At 34.4% G+C, this 22,054-nt stretch overlaps 1 protein-coding gene across 4 annotated transcripts in view; it reads left to right on the top strand.

The window, feature by feature from the left end:
• SH2D4A (SH2 domain containing 4A) overlaps positions 1–22,054 on the top strand; it is a 112,638-nt gene that overhangs the window by 56,261 nt on the left and 34,323 nt on the right. For 3 of the 4 annotated variants that reach the window (XM_031950816.1, XM_031950815.1, XM_031950817.1), the window contains exons 5-7: positions 874–954; positions 8,946–9,081; positions 11,648–11,858. In XM_031950816.1, coding sequence (XP_031806676.1) covers positions 874–954; positions 8,946–9,081; positions 11,648–11,858 — 428 coding nt within the window. The remainder of the gene's footprint in view (positions 1–873; positions 955–8,945; positions 9,082–11,647; positions 11,859–22,054) is intronic. The other variant, XM_023494739.2, reaches the window with a different exon arrangement.

Here is a 22,054-nt window from a genome sequence, read left to right as displayed (position 1 = left end):
CCGTAAGGGATCCATGATTTAAAAAAAGAAACCTATTTCAACATAATTGCTTTACTTTGTAATTTGGTGTACTTTATTGTATGCATTTAAAACCATTAATGTGACAAGGGATCCTCAGACTTTACCAAATGGCTAAGGGAGTCCATGACATAAAAAAGGATAAGAATCCCTGATTTATGTGATTCTAAAGATTAGGCTTCTTTCTAGATTCAAGGGAAGACAATTACAGTGTTTGATTTACCATTTAGCTTTGTGATATCACATATCCATATGCGCATACATTTGTTTGAAATATCAACCTTCTCTACCAGTCAGTATAAAGCAGGACCTCCTGCCGCTTGTGGTCTTGGGAATTGTTTTAATGCATTCTATTAAACCTGTCTTGTGTGCCCAGTTGAGGTGGAGGTTCCCCTACACCCATCTCAACACTAATTCATTCTCAGTATAATTCAAATACCCACTTCATACCTTTTGGGGGAACATTGAGAGTGGGTTCAAATCCTGACTGTAACATATACTATTTTTGTGACACTGATCAAGTCATCTAACAGTTTGCTCCTCTGTGAAATGAAAGGATTGGACTAGATGAGGTCCCATTGAGCTCTAGACCTATAATCTTTTAATCTTTTTGAGCTGCTTGTAGGTAATAAAGACTACCCTAATACTATGACTCACTCTGAGTCCCACAATCAATAAGTAACAGATTTGAATACAAGTTTTCTGATCTCAGTGCAGTTCTCTTCCCACAATATTATACTGTACTATTCACTTCCCATGATTGTTAACTTTTGCTAATAATCCCTTGCATATCTCTTTTGAAAGTGGAGTGCTAACTCAAATAACAATAGTAAATCTGGGTCATTAAATCCTTAGTTACCCTCTGGTTCATCAAGAAATATTCAGCAGATGTTGGCAGATTCCATCAATCGTATGAAAACCTATGGATTTCAACAGGTAAGAAAATTCTGAAAAGTTGTAAGTCAAGGAGAAATGATTAATGCCTATCTATAAAGTCATTTTTTTTTTGCATATCAACACATTTGTCTCAGGTGAAATAGAAGCTAAAGGTAAAATCCAAAAGTGGTTCCCAAAAAGCACATTCAACCTTATGAAACAAAGTCCTACAATTGTCACATGGAAGAAATCATTTAAAACGTAGAGACACACCCTGAGTGAAAGAGAGGATTTGTAACAATATGTTTATGCTTTAGAAAATTCTCCAAAAGCAGAAGTTTTCAAACTTGATTTCAACTACTATCACAATAAAAGCTGATAATGTTAAGAAAGATGAAGACATTAATCACATTATACTTAAAGACAATATAGCCATTGACCAGAGTATCACTGTTAAATGATATGCTGGCTAAGAGGTAGAAGAAATAGAATACTAGATTTAGAGTCAGACAGAAGATGTGAGTTTGGATGTTAACTTGGACAATTAATAGCTATTGTGACCCTGGACAGGTTTAACTTGATGCTCAGTTTCTTCACTTGCAAAATTGGAAGAGGAAGGAAATAAACTTTTATATAATACCTATTCTGGGCCAGATCCTGTGCTAATGCTTTACAAATGTCATCTCATTTTATCTTCACAACTGTTCAAAGTAGGTGTTGTTATTGTACCCATTTTACAATTGAGAAAATTAAGGCAAATCCTTGCTCAGGATCCTACAGCTAGTAAGTGTTTTATGGTTAAATCTGATCTTAAGTCTTCCTGATTCCAGGTCCAAAGCTCTACCATCTGTAACAGCTAGCTGCTTCTAATGGAGATATTATGACAATGATAATATATCATATTATCAATATATATCAAATGATAATAATATAAAGTATGTTGTAAATTCTTAAGTCTTATAAAAACATTATTATATGTTATCAAATGACATAATATCAATTTCTAAAAAGAAAGACTAACTGAATTGTAAAAGAACTGATGAAAACATTTAATTATAGGAACTAGATGAATCCCAAAGAAAGATAAAGAAGAATGAAAACATAGAGCTGAACAAATTATTGTAAATGTTAAAGACTGATAGCAACTTTTGAAAGAAAATGTTGACTAGTATATATATATATATATATTTTAGTGCCACATATTGCATTTAAAAATTAGTTTTTGTGCTAAGACATTAAAAAAATCTTAAAGCATCTTTCCTTCCAAAATAGAAATAATAAAAACATACTTTATAGTTATTCTATTGAAATACTAACCAATAAAGTAAATGTGTACAAAAGATATAAATCTAAATGGATTCTAAATGATGACAGCCTGAATAATGAGTGGTGAAAGAAAAAAAGTCATAGAAGTAACAAATATATTAGAGAATATTAACAATGAAACATCATGCTGAAACTAAGTAGTTATTAGCCAAAATATATATATCTTTAAAAACATGTTTACAAGAAAAAGAGAGGATTAATGAGTTGACCATGCAGTTTTTAAAAATTAAAAAGAAACAACCTCTAGCCCTAAGAACAAATGAAGAAACTTTCAAAATAAGAGAGACATTAACAAAAGTGGAAAAAAATACTATAAAATTGTTAAATAAAACTAAGATCTGATATTTTGAAAAGATTAAGAAAATAAATCATAACTAAAATTATATTTTTGTAAAGAAGAAAACTATCCTTTCAGAAATTTTTTAAAAAAATGAACAAAGTGATTCACAACAGAGAAGATTGCCAAAAATTATTAAAAAGTTATATGCTATTAAAGGAATAACAAAACGGAAAAAAATAATAGTCCTATTTCACTAGTGAATATTGATGCAAAGAAATTAAATAAAATCATAGCAAAGAGACAATAGCAGTATATATTTTTAAAAAACAGTATGAACAAGTCAGATGTATACTAGAGATATGAAGATGATTCAACATAAAGAAAACAATATAATTCATTATATTAAAAAGCTGTGTGAATCTGAAATGTAGAAAAGAGTTTTTTTTAAACAAAATTCATTTGTGTATATCAAAATCATAGGTATGGAAGGGCCCTTTAATATCATCAAAAGTGTGTGTGTGTGTGTGTGTGTGTGTGTGTGTGTGTGTGTGTTTGTATGTGTGTGTGTATGAGACACCAAGAATTGTATCACTTGTTTGCCTTAGAAAAATGCTGGAATGTTTCCTAATTCAAATGAGTAAAGCAAGGATGTCTCCTTAGTCAACTTTTAGAACTGACAGTCATGAAAGCTGTGAAAATGCTAGGTACAGCAAGAAACAAAAAGAAAATGAATGAATGGAATAGCAAAACAAACAAACAAAATCCTCAGAAAATGAATGAATTATAAAGGATTTATTATTAAATATTTAATATGTGTCAAGAACTTGGAATACAAAATATGAGCAAAACTAGTTCCTGCTTTCAAAGAACTTATATTCTCATAGGAAGATACATTAGGAAATGATAACCATAAAAATAACATTTCGTTGTAAAAGTTATAGAGATAATGAGGAGAAATCCAGGGGTATAGATCAACACTCTTTATCCAGGAACAATGACAAAGTTAATTTGATCATGTTTCAGAATAGGAGGTAAGGAGCAGAGTTGGCAAAAGAATATAAAAACCAGCAACGAGTTTGGCAAGATGGTATAAAAGATAATTAGAATGCATGGAATAAGAAATTATAAGCATAGATGTCAGCAAAAAGGAGACCAATGAATTTCAATTTGCAGAAAACATGATAATTTATGTAGAAAAACTCGGAGAACAGCAAAGAAATTAATTGAGATGATCAATAGTTTCAATGAAATATTGTACGAAATAAATTTATAACAATCATTAGTATTTCTCTACAGTACCAATATAAATCAAGAGGAGATTCTTGTAACAGAAGTTCCTTTCAAAATAAGAAGATTACATAAAATATCTAAGAATCAGAATACTAAGACCAACTTCAGAAAAAGTAACTACAAACCACTGCTTTAAATAAATATTTTGATAATTGAAGAGTTACTCATTGCTGTGGTTGAGTCTTGTCAGCATTAAAAAAAAATGATACTCTGAATTAATAGGTACAATTAGACTGGATTTCAGGAAAAGCTGCCTAAAAATTAACACTGTTTTCAAGAAGAGGGGAGTTCTTTCTCTGTGGTGATCTTCAAGTAAACTCCAGATACCCATTTGTCAGATTATGTTATAGCTGCAAATTCCATTTATGTTGGGTTGGACTATATAGCCACCAATATCTCTTCCAGTTCTCAAATTCTGTATTTCTATGACATATAAATTTAATATTGTACTAATCATACTATCAAAGAGACAATTTACAAATTTAGATATAATTGCAAAATTCAGTTGAAGAAATAAGAGGGTTAGAATCATAAGGGGAATAAGGAAAATTAGAAATTAGGGAGAAATAGCATTTACAGACATCAAACTCTTTGATAAATTAGTAACCATCAAAACTATTTTCAGCTGGCTAGAAAGCAAGACCTAGAATCAATCTAATGTAGCAGAGCGCTCTTCAGTAAACCAAAGAACATAAACTACTGGGCAAATTGGAAACCAGTTGAACAAAAATTAGATTTAAGCTAGCATCTTGAAACATTTATTACAATAACCTTTAAATGGATTTTTAAATATGGAGGGTCACAAAATAAAAATTTAGAAGTGACTCAAAAAGAATAAATTTCACAATTGTTTTTAGGGGGACTAAATCTTAGCCAAATAAGGATTAGATAGCTCACCAAAGACAAAAGTAAACTGTTTCACGGTGATAAAATTAAAAAGCAATTGTATTAACAAAATCAGTGATATTAGAATAAAAAAGGAATTTGGATTAGGAAACATTTATATCTAATATCATTGAAAGAAGTCTGATTTCTAAATCATATAAGGAATTAACATCAAATACGTAAGGCCAAAACTCAATAGGTAATTGGTCAAAGGATATGAACAATGTTCAGAAGAATTGTAAATTAAAAATTACCACGTAAAAACACTAATCATAAGAGAAGTACAAATGAGAAAAACTATAGGACTCCACCTCACATTCTACAATTTGGTAAAGATGACCAAAAAATAGAATTATCCACTGTTGGAAGGACATGGGAAGACAGGCTTACTGAAATAATGTTGGCCATGAAGTATATCAACCAGTTTGAATCTAATTTTATAATTATGTAAAAAATCCAATCAACACATTTCTATTCTCTAATCTGAGTCGGGCAGCTCTGTGGTGCAGTGGATAGAGCACCAGCCCTGAAGCCAGGAGGACCTGAGTTCAAATTTGGCCTTAGACACTTAATACTTCCTAACTGTATGACCCTGGGCAAGTCACTTAACCCCAATTGCCTCAGCAAAAATGAATAAATGATTTAAAAATAGTAATCTGAGCCTATACCTCATAGAGGAGAAAAAACAGAATATATACATATATTTATATACTATATATCTATATGTATGTACTACATACTGTATGTATCTATATGTATTATATATGTATAATATAAACTATATGTATCAATGTGTATCTATTTATATGTATGTACTATATATGTATCTATATATTATATGTGCTATATACATATACACAAATGAGACTATTCATAGCAGTACTTTTTGTGGTAGCAAAGAAGTGAAAGCAAAGAGGAGATGCCCTTCAATAGGGAATTTGTAGGACAAACTGTTGCATATAAATGTAATAATTTTATTATGCAATAAGAAATTATGAATAAACAGAACCAAAAGAACAATTTATACAATGGCCACAACAACGTAAATGAAAAGGAAGCCAGTCTCTGACCAATTAAAAAATCAGTGTGGTCCTGAAGAACAGAAGGAAACATGTCCTTCCTCACAGTGGGAGGGCTATGGTCCTGAAGAAACATGTCCTTCTTGTGGGAGGACTATGAGGGCAGGATGTTGTATACATTTTAGATATGATCACAATAGGAAGTGATTTTGCTTAATAGTTTTTCTCTATTCCAAAGGAGATTTCAGTTTGGGGTAGTTAGAAGGAATAGTTCAAAAAGTGAATAATAATAGGGATTGTTCTATCTATTGTATTTGCATACCCAGTGTCTACCACGGTGTCTGGAACATATTAGGCACTTAAAAGAGGCTTACTGAAGGGCAAAATTTATTTTTATAATATGTATAAATATGTATACATACATATACATATAAGTATAAATATATACATACCCATATAAAAATATAGGAATAAACATATAGAAATGAATGAACAGGAGTCAATACCCAATAGACAAGGAATCAAATGATACAAACAGTTTTCAAAAGAACTATGAAAGAAAAATCCTCCAAACTAACTACTATTCACAGAAATGAAAACTTAGATAACTGAGAATTTTACATTATATCCATGAAATTAGTACAGATAATAGAGAAAAATCAGTGTTGGAGGAAATGTCAAAAAATAGCCACACTAATACATGAGAAAAGTCCTTAAACCATTCATTACTTTGACCTGGTCCTGGGCATGTACCATAAGAAGGTCAAAGACAGAAACAAAGGTTCAATATATAATAAATATTTATAGCTCTACTTTTTTGTGGTTAAAAAAAATACAAAGTGGGTGCTTATTGATTATAGAAGGGTAGAACAATTTATGGTATGAGAATATCAGTTAGAAAAACTAATGTAGAAAGACATATGTGTAATGACAAAGAGTAAAGTTTGCAGAACTAGGAAAGAGTGAAATACAAGGACAATAATATAAAATAAAGAAAGTCAAACTAAGTAATTATATTGACCAATCTCATTTCCAAAGAACAGATAATAAAAGCCTACTTCTCTCTGAAGAAAGGTGGATATTGTGTTTTCTAATAAAGCAAACAGTCACTGAATTTTGCTTAATTCTTTTCCTTTGTTACAAGGAAGAACTAATGGGGAGAGGTTATATTTGGAAATGACTGGGCTTAAAAATATAAAAATCAATTAAAATTTAATTAAAAGAAAAAAAAAGAGCTGGAGAAAGATCTCTAGCATGTTGGTTAAGATGATCTGTCGAAGGATATGGGATAGTATCTCAGGGGATGAGAAGGCGCTGTTGGATTGTGATTGCAACAGTAAAGGAAGTTCCATGTCATTGAGGTCATTGATTCACACTTGTATTAAAGTATATGTCATCACTCAGAGTAGATCTAGCTTTGATTGCTGCAAATGTTCAGTGGAAAAGTTAAAAATTTAGAAATGAGTAGTTTTATGTGCTCCATTTGATATCTGTAATCAACATTACAATGGAGTTTGATAGAATACCAACATATCCATCTTAAATTGTATTTGGTAACAAATATTTACACTAACATGCCTCACTCATCATATAAAATAAATGTCATCCATTAAAGACTTCTAACAACATATTAAACACACTCACTGGTACGCCCTTTCCTACAGCGGGACAGTTCTTGGAAAAAAAAAAGAATCCTTATGCTAGCATGTAGATACAGAATCGGGAAAGGGTAAGAAATAGAGCTACATTGGGAACCATATGTTCTGTTTTCTGATTCTTAGAGGTGCTTAAGCAAGCTTATTCAATAGAATTATCATTTGTTACTTAAACCTTGTTTTAGAATTTATACTCAGACTATTCCCAGTTCACAAGTACTCCTTTGAGCAATGAATATTAAGTATGGACTTCCTTAAGCACCTTTTAGTTCATTTGGTTAAAGCAAATGTTAGCAAGGTCAAAATCATGGCTTCAGCCCTTGGATGCCTCTATTAAGGCTGCATTATTTATCTGGCCACACACTGCACCCTAATTGCCACTATCTCTCAAGAGGACAAGAGCAAATGAATGGATTGGCCACATCATCCCTGGAATCACAACTAAATGTGCATACCCTACTGATTGTAGGTAGTCTATTCAAGGGCAGAATTTCTTTCTAAAAGTAATTCAGAACTCCATCTGTCAGACTCTGCCAATTGTGCATAATGTGCTACAGCATCTTGAGCCTCCAATTCTGAGATGGCCATGCCCTGCAGATCCAGTAATTGATCCCTGTTCCAGTAGAAAAAGAGTAAAAAGTTTCTGGGTTTCTTGTCTGGGTGCATTATGACTATTTTTGCTGTTCTTATTGCTTTAGCCAACTGTTCCATCTTGGCTCTTAGTTTCATGTGTGATTCCTGACTTCTTCCTGCTGTCTTGTCTTGGTCTTATTTCTCCATCTTAATGTCTAGATTCCCTGCAATCCCTAGATCTGGACTGTTTCTTTCATCCACTGATTATTCCTAACCTTCACCTTGGTTCCTGTTCTTGGCTTATAGCATTGTGTCTTTAATCCATTACTTTAAAGGGATTGAGATAGCATTCTTTAAAAAGAAGGCACTTATTATCTGTGTAGGAAACATAAAGATAAATTATTGATGATAGTGCTTAAAATCCATTTTCCAGAGGAATTAAAATGACTAAGGACTGTACTTCTTTAAAGCCAACATCATAGTCAAAACCAATTCTCATCTATTCTTTATCTGTGAAACTAATTTTATGTTATTTATAATTCACTAAGCAAAGTAAGACAGAATGAGAATCTTTTAAAGAAATATCCAGAGCACAAGAGGAATCAATAAAATCTGTTTGATATCTGTTGTTAGTTTATCAAATAATCACATGCAAATATGACCCTATCTTCAGCAGTATTCATATGCCATCTACACTACACTGGCTGTTAGCCAAGTAATTATGAGATAATTCTTGCATTGCAGATAACAAATTATTGATTTTATCATCTAGTTAGCTTCCTTTGCTTTATGAGATAGTTTTGAATTCCAAAAATCTTTGTTCAAGATATCAAAAGTACTTTAAGTCAGAGTTAAACTGCAGTTAGAATTCATGTTCATGTTTTGCCCCATTCTTTCATGAAAAACTAAAAGAAACATTCCACTTGTGACATAGTATTCTTGTCTTTTATATGTAGGATCTAAGGTATTAGAATCAGTCAACAAGATTGACTATGTGGAGCATATTGTTTTTGTTTTTTAAAGCAGAAGAAAGAAACAATGAGGAAAAAACAAGATGAAGAGTTGAAACAAGTAGAAGAAGAGAGAACCAGACAGATTTATAAGAGTTGGAAAGAAACCCAGAAATCAAACAAGGAAGAACGAGAGTGGCAAGAGTCTTGTAAGTATCTGGAAGTCCAGCTACTAACCTTTTCTCTTTATCAATTCATTCATTAAAATGATTCAACCTTAATCACTGAATAGAAAGGATATAGGAAACAAATTTTAACTTAGAAGTTTTTTTTTTCCTCCTGAGGCAATTAGAGTTAAGTAACTTGCCCAGGGTCACACTGCTAAGTTAGGAAGTGTTAAGTGTTTGAGATCAAATTTGAACTCAGGTCCTCCTGACTACAAGGCTGGTGCTTTATCCACTGCACCACCTAGCTGTCCCTTAATGGGTGGTTTAAAAAACAAAATGATTTCCTTCAAGGCTGAACTCAACTTCTGTCTTTTGTTGTCTCATCCAAAACAGAATAATGTCCTTGAGGCCAAAAGCTGTGGATTATGTCTTTTTTTGTATGTCCAGCACTTACTACAATACCTGGCACATAGAAGATTCTTAATAGAAACATATTGACTGATGAAATTTTAATAAAAAGTTTTCTAGCTGATAATTATAAAGAACTGGAGCTGAATATAGTATACTTATGGGCCCACAACCAAAACAAAACAAGACCCATGCAGATACCCTGTTTACCTAAACCCTGAAAGAATTAAGATTTGAAGTGAAATTTATACTTAGTTCTTTCTAATTCCAACCTGGACTTGGGCCATTGAAGTTATACTATTGGATTATTTTCTTGTAGTACATTAGCCAAAGATAAAGGTGAGAAGTAAAGCATTTATAAAGTAGAAAGTCCTAAATATTATTTGAATTCCATGACAACAAGATTATAATGAACATCTTAGTATACTTAAATACTTTAATGTACCTATAATTGCATCAATGTGGGTTTTCTACTCAGTGCTTACTAAGTACAACTCATTCATACCTTTATGTCCACCCATAAAATCATATAGATTCATATAAAGAAGGCAAAATACACTCAATATGTTGAGGAACTTCTTAACAGTGCTTGAGTACTAGGGCAACACAAATCTATCATTATTCCTTTTTGATATTTTCATTGCTCACTTCTCACCCCCTTTTCCATTCCTACATCCCTTTTGTGATATCTTTTACATCACTTCCTGTAGCACAGTTCACTGTTGACAATACAGTATAAGATCCAAACAATTTTTTTATATGGTGAAATCCCAGAGTGACTAAATAATTTGGACATCATTGTGAGCCCCATCAGCAGAATAAGGATTTGACAAGTAAATTCAGTTTTTAAAAATTCTTAAATCTTTCATTAGGGTTAAAGAAATTTTTCAGTAGGTAAAATAAAGTATTATAAGATGTTATGAAGAATTATATTTTATAAAAGCAAAGTGTGGCCTCAGGATTTCTTTGTATAAATCGGTCTACCTTGAAATTAAATCTGTTTAAAGGGAATTATTTTTATTTACTAGGATGCTTTTTTACTAGGATGCTATTTAAGTTCCATATAGGAACTTAATCTGACAAGTAAGCATTTATTAGGCACTTAGAATAAGTCAGGCATTGTGCTTAATCCTTGGGATTCAAAGAAAGGCAAAAGTTATATAAATCCCTGCTCTCAAGGAGTTCACAATCTAGTGGGGAAACAACATGTAAATAAATAGTTATATAATAAAAGATACATACAGAATAGAAGGAAGGTAATCTTAGAAAGGGAGGCTAACTGGGAAAAGCCTTCTGCAAAAGGCAGTATATGAGCTAAGCTATAAAAGAAACCAGGGATTCTAAGAGATGGACCGAGGAAAAGGGTTCCAGGCATGAGGGACATGCTCTGCAAAAGCATAGAGATCTGGATGAGTGTCATGTGTGAGGAGCGGCAAATAGACCAGTTTAGTTGCATTACTCAGTATGAGGAGGAAGGGGGGGTAAAAGGTAGGATTGGAACAGTTTTTAAGAGGATATATCCATACACCTTTCACCCTGCCCTGAGCCAAAAGCCACTTAGACCTTCCCTGCTGCTTCCTACTTGCCCATGACTCAGTGCTCTATTGCATCCCAAACATTTTTCATGAGGAATGAGACAAATACTTCTAACTCTTGAAATTCTAGAGTAACGATTACACAACGGAATAATTCCTCTGATGGTGACTCATAACCCTTGACTCTGCCAACTCCAGGATATCCTTAACAGAGATGGTGCAATATCTCCTCATTCTTTCCCTGTTACCCAGAAAACTCCATCAGAAATCACACATGAGTCATTGCACCAGAAGTTGGGCAGACTATACATCAGGAAAGAGTCCTGGCTGCTTAGGTTTTTTTTTCTCTTTCACATTTTTATTTTTTTGGTGGGGGGCAATTGGGATGACTTGCCCGGGGTCACACAACTATAAGTGTCTGATGTTGGATTTGAACTCAGGAAGAGGACACTTCCTAACTTCAAGTATGTGCTCTGTCTCCTGCACCATCTAGCTGTCCTTTGGCTGCTTATGTTTTCAGAAGGATTTTAAGAGGGAGGCTTAGGTAACTGTGATTCACTGAATGATGTTTCTTTGTCATGAAGCTTCATGCAGTCATCATGCTGCCCCACTGAGGTGGGTGGATGGGTGAAGGATGAAGGCTAAACTCCTCTTTGTTTTTCTAGTACGGAGATCCAAAGCAGCTGATGAGAAGAGGCGATCTATTGCTAAACAAGCTAGAGACGACTATAAGAGGTTATCCCTGGCTGCACAGAAAGGGAAGGGCAATGATGGAACCCAGAGCTCTCAAAGTGTTACACAGAAACCAAAAAGGCCACCTCTTCCACCCAAACCTCAACTGATCAACCCACTAGGACCCTTTGGAAAACCTCACAGGTGGGTCAGAAGTTACACAGTATTACACAGCATGAGTATTGAAATGAGAAGACAGACAAAACAGATTGAAAAACTGGTTGAGTATGGGACTACCTGCCATCTAGAAAAGGGAGTGGAGGGAAGGAGGGGACAAGTTGGAACAGAAATTTTGCAAGGGTCAATGTTGAAAAATTACTCATGCATATGTTTTGTCAATAAAAAGCTATAATAAAAAAAACTGGCTGAGTCTCTCCCATGAAGAAGGCAAGGATAGTTAGCTGATAGTACAATAAATGTCTTCATTTGGTACAGGAAAGTTCCAGTAAAGAAACTCCCTCTACCAAAGCAGATCATCAAGACTTTTGCAACTCATGGTCCTAAAAAAAGTTGTCTGAGGTGTCATGAAGTTAGAATGTGTCAGAGGTGGGACATAAAACCAAGTTGTTCTGACTCTGAGAATGCCACAAGGCCTTTTTAAAAAATGAAATCACAATCGAAGATAAAATTTAGAAAGTGAAATTCAGTTTTTCCTCTAGTGCTACATCCTTGAATAATCTTGGTGATTTTAATATGGTTTAATATTAACTGCTTTTAATATGGTTAGGATTGATCCTTAATTATCTCAGGACTGGTATAGTTGGGAGAGAGAGTGTGGTCTTTGATGTTCTCTTCCTTTTTATCTCCTGGACATTAATGCCTCTAATCTAAGAATAGTAGAAAACTTGCTTCATCTAAGAAGTGAAGGGAGAAGAGAACTGGAGATAAGAAGTTCTGCATTTCACTGTTCTTCAGTGGCTTATAGTGGAAAAAGCAAATTGATCTTTGATTTTCATAATATAATAGTACATTTTTATAGTACTTCAAAGTGTACAAAAAATCAGTTTCTTTGTGACAATCCTTTGAAAGAGGTAGTTCAAGTATTATCATTCCCACTTTACAGTGAAGAAGCTGAGGTTTAGAAAGTTTAACAGACTTTGCTATAGGTCACACGGATGCTCTTTCTACTACATTGCCTCCTTATAAGCCAAGGCAAAGAGGCAAAAATGATCATAGTAGAAATTCAGGAATGACTGTAAAAATTACTTAGTCCAACTATCTCATTTTACAGAATCACAGAATCTGAGAGTTGGAAGAGACCTCAGCCACCATCTAGTCTGAACCCTTCCTAAAAGGAATCCCTCCCGAGACATAACTGTCAACTAGTCAGTCCCCCTCGTGTTTGAAGACCTCCAAAGAGGGAACCCATGACCTTCGGGGGCAGCCCATTTCACTTTAAAATAGAAGTCTTTTCTGAGAGCGAGCCAAACTTAGCCGCTTTTACCTCTTGTTCCTTCTGATGGATCATCCTCTGAGGAGGGAACAGAACAAATCTAATCCTTTTCTAAACAACAGCCTTTCAAATACTTGAAGACAGCTATCATATCTGCCCTCCCTACCTGACACATCCCCTTAGTTTCCTGCAGTCTCCAGTCCCTTCATCTAATCCTCCTGCAGCTGCATCCAGGTCAGATAAGGAAACAGGTTCAGAGAATGTGTGACTTTACTTCAAATCACACAACTACCAGATCTCTTGAATCTCAGTGTGGTATAGGTGCCACAGTAGATAAAATGTTGAGTCTAATCTCTGCTTCCTTATTGTGTGACCCTGGTTTAGTCATATAATCTCTGCCTGCCTTCATTTGTAAAATGAAGATAAACACAGCATCTCCCTCCCAAGGTTGTCATGAGAATCAAATGAGAGAATATTTTTGAATACAGACCTTAAAGGGTTATGTAAATGCTGGTGGTGATGATGATGTCAGGCTATTTCTATTTACTACTGATATGAATGTATTTTATTAGATAGCAATTTCTCTCCACAGATATGGCGTAGTTAATGATTTGAAAATTTTCCTCTTGGCAATTTTGTGTCTTTTTCTCTGATGCTAGAAAAGTTTAGAGGGTTATGGGGAAAATTATAACTTGCTTTGGCTAACATCTGATGGAAAATGATAGTGATGTCATAGCAGAACTTTCCTATTCCTCTTGTTTTTTAGCTATAAAAGGTTTTTTTTCTCCTGATTATTATTTATTATTTAATTTTTCTCCTGATATTATTTAATGTTTCACATTTTAGCTAGAGTGAGGATAGAGAGCAGTTAGAAATAAAAGATCTAGGAAATGTGGTTTTAAAAAAAAGAGTACTTTAAGAGGGCAGACTTATCAATCAATAAACCATTTATTAAGTGGCTACTATGTGCTAAGCTTTCCATCGTGATTCTGCCCTGATTCATATGTGAGTCACTTTGCTTCCCTGAAGTGGTTTCCTCATCTATAAAAACTGGGAGAAGACATGAAGAAAGTCTCCCTCTTTGTGACCATTAAATATTTCTCTCCTTATTTGAGAAAAAATATAAAAGAATTCTGTAACTTAATGGAAGAAAATTAATATTACGTCTCTATATTTATATTTTTCCTATTGAAAAGCTCTAGTCAATAAGCTGATGAGGGCCTTTACCAGGGTGATGGCAGTGTCAAAGGAGTTAATGGGGCATATTTGAGAGATGCTACAAAGGTAAACTCCAAGAGGCCTTGGCAGCAGTTTTTAGATGAAGGGGATGGGAAAGTGGAGAGTCAAGGATGGCCCTTAAGTCATGAGCTCTGGAGGGTGGGAGGATGGTGACAGCACATCCAGGTTGAGATGTTTAATAGGTAGTTGGAGATACGAGGAGGTCAGCAGAGAGCCCCACATTTCAAGATGGAATTCAGTGATTGACAGCTAAATTCTAACCACAATTTTCAGATTGCTTCATATCACTAGAAGTCTATAGTTAGGGAAATGCCATTTTTTTCCCATGGCCTGGGGAAATAGATGACCAGGATATGGGTATCTTCTGCTTCCCTGTGGACACAATACCCAGAAAGATAAGAACATGTTGTGCATTATTGGGTTGTCATGGCTGACAACTCTCCTGCTTCCAATGTAGATTTTTCACTTAATTAATACAAGTGTTGTCTATACATGATCTTTCATGCAGATCATACTAGGAAAATGGAAGAACACATTTTGGAATGTATCCATTTCCAAAGTTACTTCCAGATCTTAATATGTTATATATTGAGAACACCAAGGATAGTATTTTTTGTTTTATTTTAGACTTAGAATTAGAGATCTAGAAGGGACTTTGAGGGCTATCTACTTCAACTCCTCCATTTTGTAGCCGAAGAAATTGATTCAGAGAGAAGTTAAATTAATTTTCTACAGAAACAAATGTCAGGGCCACATATTTTATCCCAGGTTCTCCAAATATAAATTGTTCTTAGTTCTGCAACATAATTATTTTCATTCATTTAAAAAAAATTATTATTACCCTTTGTTTTTATTTCACAGTCATATCCCCTTAAATATTTCTGATGGGAGCCTTTCTTATAACAAAGGAAAATATTTAGACAAAGCCAACCCCTTCAGCAGTCATTTGCAAGAGCATCTCTTTCCCTTCATATCTTTAGTACTCTGTCTCTCTACTGAGAAGATTAATGTGAGTGTTATAATCTTTTCCACGGTACTGGAATTACTCATTTCAGTTCATCAGATTTTGACTTTTTTAGTGGCTATTGCTTATGCAAGAGTAGTCTTTGTGTAGATTGTTACCTTGGTTTTACTTCCTTCTTTAATTCTTCAGTCAAGCAAATGACAGTCATTTATTAAGCATCTGGTCCAGATACTGGAGATACAAAGAAAAAACAAAATCAATCCTTACCCTCAAGAAGCTTACATTTTAATGGGGGAGGCAACATATACATAAATAAATGGATGCATATATAAGAAATATAAGGTAGAAGGGAGGTAACTTTATAAGTGAAAATACTAACAGTTGAAGGGACTGGGATCAACCTCCTACAGAAGGTGACATTGAGCTGAGTGTTGAAGGAAATCAGGGATTCTAGGAGTTGGAAGTGAGGAAGGAGAAGATTCCAGGCAGGGGATAACAGCCAACCCAAGGACATGGAGATGGGAAGGGGAGTATCACATGTGAACGACAGCATATAGGCACCAGAAGTTCATGGTCTAAACTAACAGGTGAGAAATTCCCATACAAATAACTGACTTTATGCTGGGTGATCCTTATACTGTGTGTCACTTAACCCTGATTGCCTCGCCCAAAAAATACTGACTTTAAAATACCCTCAGGAGTTAGCAAATATACAGTCAGAAGAGTTACCCACTATTGCCTGAAAATAAGACTGAGTCACAAAGATTTAAGGGCAATGTTTGTAATAGATGTCACTCTCTCAGTGTGGAAAGATTAAAAAAAAAAAACTTCCATAAAAGTCTTTTAGAAACTTTCATACATGTTTTCTCACATGAATTCCACATATTTGCAATTCATTATGATGCAATAATATTACATTAATATAGTTTTTGGCCAATTTCTTTTTAAAAACTATTATAACATTCTTTTTAAATTTTGAGTTTCAAATTGTCTTCTCTCTTCTCCTACCCTTAGAGAAGGCAAGCAATATGATATCTATTATGCATATGAAATAATACAAAATATATTCCATATTAGCCAAATTTTTTTAAAAAATAAGAAAAATAAAATGAGAAAAGTATACTTCAATCTACCCTAAGAGTGTTCTCTCTCTGGAGTTGAGTAGCATTTTTTTTTTCATCTTGAGTCCTTTGGAATTACCTTAGATCATTGAATTGATCAGAGTAACAAGTCTTTCACAACTGCTTATCATTGCAACATTGCTGGTATTGTGGACAATGATCTCCTGGTTTTTCTCAAGGATTCTTCTCTTTGTGTTGTATCAGTTCATATGTCACCTTTTTCTTAAACTACTCCATTGTCATCATAATTATATGTTACATCTTATTCAGCCATTCCACAAGTGATATGCATTCTCCCAATTTCCAGTTATTTGCCACCACAAAAAGAGCTGCTATAAATATTTTTATATATATAGAGCCTTTCCCTTTTTCTTTGGTCTCTTTGGGATACAGACTTAATAGCAGTTTTGTTTATTCAAAGGGTATACATGGTTTTATAGCCCTTAGGGCATAGTTCTAAATTGTTTTTCAGAATAGTTAGACTAGTTCACTTCTCTATCAACAGTTTACTAGTGTACCTAATTTTCCCTCCCCTGCAACATTTGTCATTTCTGATAGATGGAGATGTTACCACAGAGTTGTTTTAATTTGCATTTAGATCATTAATTTATAGCATTTTTTATTTGACTAGACACGGCTTTGATTTTTTTCTATAAGTTGCCTGTTTATATTCTTTGATCATTTATTAGTAGGGAAATGGCTCTTATTTTATGAATTTGATGCAATTCTACATTTAGTATATATTTGAAAAATTAGACCTTTATCAGAAGAACTTGATATAAAAAATATTTGATATTACTCTATGGTCTATGGTACCTTTTGGCAAAATGTAGTTTCTTTGGGTTATTTATCTCTTTTAATTAAGTCTGTTTATGCTTTTGCTTTGTCTGAGGTCATGATAACTACCCCTGTCTTTTTTTACTTCAACTGAAGCATATTTGATTCAAAAAAAAATTTATTTTAATTCTGTGTGTCTTTATGTTTCAAGAGTGTCTTTTGTAAACAACATACTGTTGGATTCTGGTTTCTAATTCCTTCTGTTGTTCTCTACCATTTTACGGATGAATTTATCTTATTTATATTCACAGTTGTGATTACTGTGTATTTCCTTCCATCTCATTTTCTTCTGTTTCCTCTATCAGGAATGCTTGAAAGTCTACTATTTAATTAAATACCCATTTGCCTCCTGAGAATTATACTCAGTTTTTGTTGGGTATGTTATCGTTGGTTGCAATACTAGCTCTTGCCTCTGGAACATCATATTCCAAGCCTTTTGCTTCTTTAACATGGAAACTGCTATGTCTTCTGTGATCCCGATGTGGCTCCATGGTATTTGAATTGACCTTTCTCACTGTCTGAAGTATTTTCTCTATGACCTGGAAGCTCTGGAAGTTTTCATTTTGGGGTCTGTTTCAGGAATCAATTGGCAAATTCTTTCAATTTCTATTTTGCCCTCTGGAGCTAAAATATTGGTATAATTTTTCTTGATAATTTCCTGAAATGTGATGTTATCTCTCTTACAGCCGTCATCTTAATAATCTTCATTATCTGAGAAGCTTTCGCATAAAAATGAGAAGTTTCTTCCGTAGAACTTACTACTACTAATATCGAGTGACTCTATGGTTGCCCTCCCCCATACCATACATTTGAGCAAACAGTTGGGTTGACCCAGTAGAATCCTTCTTTAATCATGACATAGGCCCCAGCTCCCTTGTGTACCTCTCTGCCTGGATATGGGACCAAAACTGGGTAATCAGTGCCCCCTGTACTCAGGGCTAGCAAGGAGTCCCTGTAATTTCTTTTTGATTACTTAACTGTCTTTGGGAGAAAAACTTCTAAAGCCCCTGCCACTGCTGTGGCCACTGGTGCTGCCTTCTTCTCGGGTAGACCTCCACCCCAGTGTCAAAGACTTCCTAAGTTTTCTTATGCTGGAAAAGGTCTCGTCCTGAGCTGTTATTGGCCCTGCAACTCAAAATTTTGATTTGAGGCATTATTTTAAAGTTATTTGGAAGGGAATTTTGAAAGAGTTCAGCTAAGTCGCTGCCACTTATCTATCATCTTAGCTCCACCTTTTAAAAACTATTTCCCAATTGGTGGACATCCATATTGCATCCAATTTTTTTACTATTAGAAAGAATACAATGAAAATTTTGTCTTATATTGTAGCTTGCTTTCTAGAAAAGCACTTGAAGATTTGAAAAATTTGGAGCCAAGACAGTTAATATTATGTCTGAAAATAAATTCAGCCTTGCAAATTATCCATAGAACTTTGAAGTCAACTGCTCTCTAATGATTTTTAAGGGACACCTTTTAGACACCAGTAGTACCTTTCAGAGTACCTTTCAAGGCTGTTAAGAATAGCCAGCACCTAAATACACTTGTATTCTCTGCTGTAGTCTTCTTAACCAAGTCAAACACAATATATTCTTTAGCCTCAGGGCATAAAGCTGCCATCTTTAAGGTTATTAGATTATACTGTTATAAGAAAATGTCTATAACCTACAAGAGAAAATTTCAAAGGAAGGACCAAATCCCTTGGTACTCTCAGACTTTTGTATATGTTGAATTTGGTAAAAATATGATCTTCAATGCAAATACCACTGTCAGTCACTTTCATCTTTTCTTTTTCTTTATTATTATTATTATTATATATTCATGGGTCATTTTTCAACATTGACCCTTGCAAACACTTCTGTTCCAACTTTTCCCCTCCTTCCTTCCACCCCCCTCTCCTAGATGGCAGGCACTCCCATACATGTTAAATGTGTTAAAGTATATGTTAAATACAATATATGTGTACATATTTATACAGTTATCTTGTTGCACAAGAAAAATCCACTTCCATCTTTTCAAAAGGCACGTAGTGGCAGTGAGATGTTGTGAAAAGTTGCTTTTGACACACACTGATGATTGAAGGATCCTGGATTGGTCATTTAAACTTTTAGGCCCCCCCCCCCCCCCCAGCCAACTCTCTTAACACTATATACTGCAGAAGAGGTATAAACCTGCATCTGTAAAGGGGATTTCTTTACCTGAGATTTCCTCATACTTTCATCACACATTTAGAGGTATAGTCTCTCAGATGCCATTCTACATTGGTAAAGGAAGTTACTCATCAGGAGTTCCCTACAGTGAAATCTCATGTTTCATCCAATAAAATTTGTGAACCATCTGTATTCTGGCCAGGGAACGTTGTGAATGGCACATTCATTCTAACCTACACATTTTAGGGAGGGCATTGACAAATGGAAATGTATTCAGAGGAGCAGCGTGACCAGAATGTTGAAGGGAATGGAGACCATCCTATGTGAGGACTGATTAAATGAACTAGGAATGGGTAGCTTAGAGAAGAGGAGATTTGGGAAGGATGAGGGTAACATGATTTCTGTCTTCATGAACTCAAAAGAACTGAGATATGGGAGAGGAATTAAGTTTATTTACTTTTACCCAGAGCATAGAAAAATTAACAAAAGTTAGAAGGTGCAAAGAGGTAGACTTAAACCTATTTTTAAAAATATCGCCAACTTCCTAACAATTAAGAGTTGTCCCAAAAATGGGATGGGCTTCCTTGAAAGATACTGAGGTCTCTTTCACTGGAAGTATTAAAGTAAAAGGCTAGCCATTTGTTAGGAATGTGGAAGCGTAGGTTCTTACTCAATGAAGGTTTTAAAGATATATGGGAATAGATGAGATCACTAAAATGAAGAACATGCATTGAATAGGAGATTTTTAGGGGATAAGAATTTGGAATGGGGGTGGGAATGGGATTAGACTCCACTGAGGAGATAAGAGAAATGGCAAGAGATAGGAAAACAAGGAGAGGCCACATTACTAAGCAAGAGAATATTTCAAGAGATATGGATACAATAGTGGACTTGGAGTTAGGAAGACCTGGATTTGGGTTTGAGCTTCAGATATTTTCCAGTGTATGATCTTGAGCAAGTCATTTAAAATCTGTCTGCCTCAGTCTCCTCAGCACCTGCCTCCCTGGGTTGCTGGAGCAGAGTTTTGTAACTTTGTAGCACTCAGCACATTTTTGGCATAAAACAGGTGCTTATTAATAAATTCTTGTTTCTTTCCTTCCTTTTAAGAAGAAAATAATTAATAAGGTTGGAAACTGCAAAGGTCAAAGAAGATGACGATCTGAGAAAAAAATCTTTGAATTTAGGGCTTAGAAGGTAACCTTTAAGACAGTGGTTTTAGTAGAATGCTAAGAGTAAGAATCCACTTATAAGTGATTTAGTGTTAAGTGATAGGAGACAGAAGGAATGAGTGGTACACCTTTGAAGTTTTGGGTTTGTTTGTTTTTTTTAAACAGTTTGCTGGTCAAAGGAAGGAGAAGTTGCATAATAGCTCAATGGGTAAGCGAATCAAGGGAAGGTATTTAAAGTGGCAAAACTGAAATACAAAAACCTGATTGTAGGTTGTGAAAAGGAGACAGTTGAGACAAACAGATTGAAGGCATAGAGATAGTTTTGCTTGTCCAGGGTACAGCCCAGGAAGAGGATAACTGATAGACCACTCAGAAGAGATGAGAAGGCTATGGATGGAGGACACAGTTAGAGGTACTAATCTTGAAAAGAAGAGACTTCCTCCTCTGAGAAATATAAGGGAATGAAAAGAAGATGAGTAAAGATATAAAAAGAAATTTGGATGCGGAGATTAGAGAAATTGCAAGAGTTTACAATGGATGACCTTGATCTTCCCAAATAGAAATTCTTTCTCAATAGAGGTTTTAAAGTGAAGAAGGGATAACTTCTTTGTGGGGACATCGGAGAAGAGATTCTTGGTCATGTATAGATTGGGCAAAATGGTCTCTCAATCCTTTCCAATTCTAATTCTGTTATTTTGAGTTCAAATCATTGGGGTGGTATTTGGAACTTGCAAATAAATACATTTGCAATGGTTACTGCAAAGAATGAAAAATAGATACAAGTGGATGTGAATTAAAAGGATTTCCAGGAAGCATTGAGAGCCCAGATAGTTTTATAGCATTAGTTTACTGGGAGCAATTGCCATCATTATATTACTTTACTCGACAATCTAAGAATAGAAATAGATAGCAAACAGTTGCTATTCAAAGATGAACCTGGATTTCTTGTTTTCTAGTGACCAATTCAAGTGAAGGAAGAGGGACCTAATGCTTAATTGGAAGAATAAGATGAGTAGAGAAAGTGGAGGTCATGATAAGAGTAAAAAAGACCAGGTTTAGTAGAATTGTGGAAGAGGGAGAGGTGGGTTGATAGGATGCAATGAGAGAATGGTATTTTAGCATTTAAAATCTCGGTGATGAACTGTTCAAAATGGTGACAGGATCCAAAGCTTATGGGTGCTGAAATGAGGAATTGATGAGGTATTGGAAATAACAACATGGATAATGACATCATCATAATTGGAGTGTGTGAAGTCATTAAAACAGTAAGGGGATGTCTTAGGAAGTGATGTAACTGAATTTAATAAAGATAATAAATAATTTAATAAAGAGGACAGATTGGGATCAGATCTTATGGAATTCACAAAAGGGAGCATAACAAAAGTTGGCAGCATAATAGTCTAGAAGTAACAGTGAGCAACAAAGATTATGTAAAACACTTCAGAAGCTTCCTTTGAAGATGGAGTTCTA

This window comes from Sarcophilus harrisii, chromosome 2 (assembly GCF_902635505.1).
Source record: "Sarcophilus harrisii chromosome 2, mSarHar1.11, whole genome shotgun sequence".
Lineage (NCBI taxonomy): Eukaryota > Metazoa > Chordata > Mammalia > Dasyuromorphia > Dasyuridae > Sarcophilus > Sarcophilus harrisii.
This window is presented reverse-complemented; position numbering and strand designations above follow the sequence as displayed.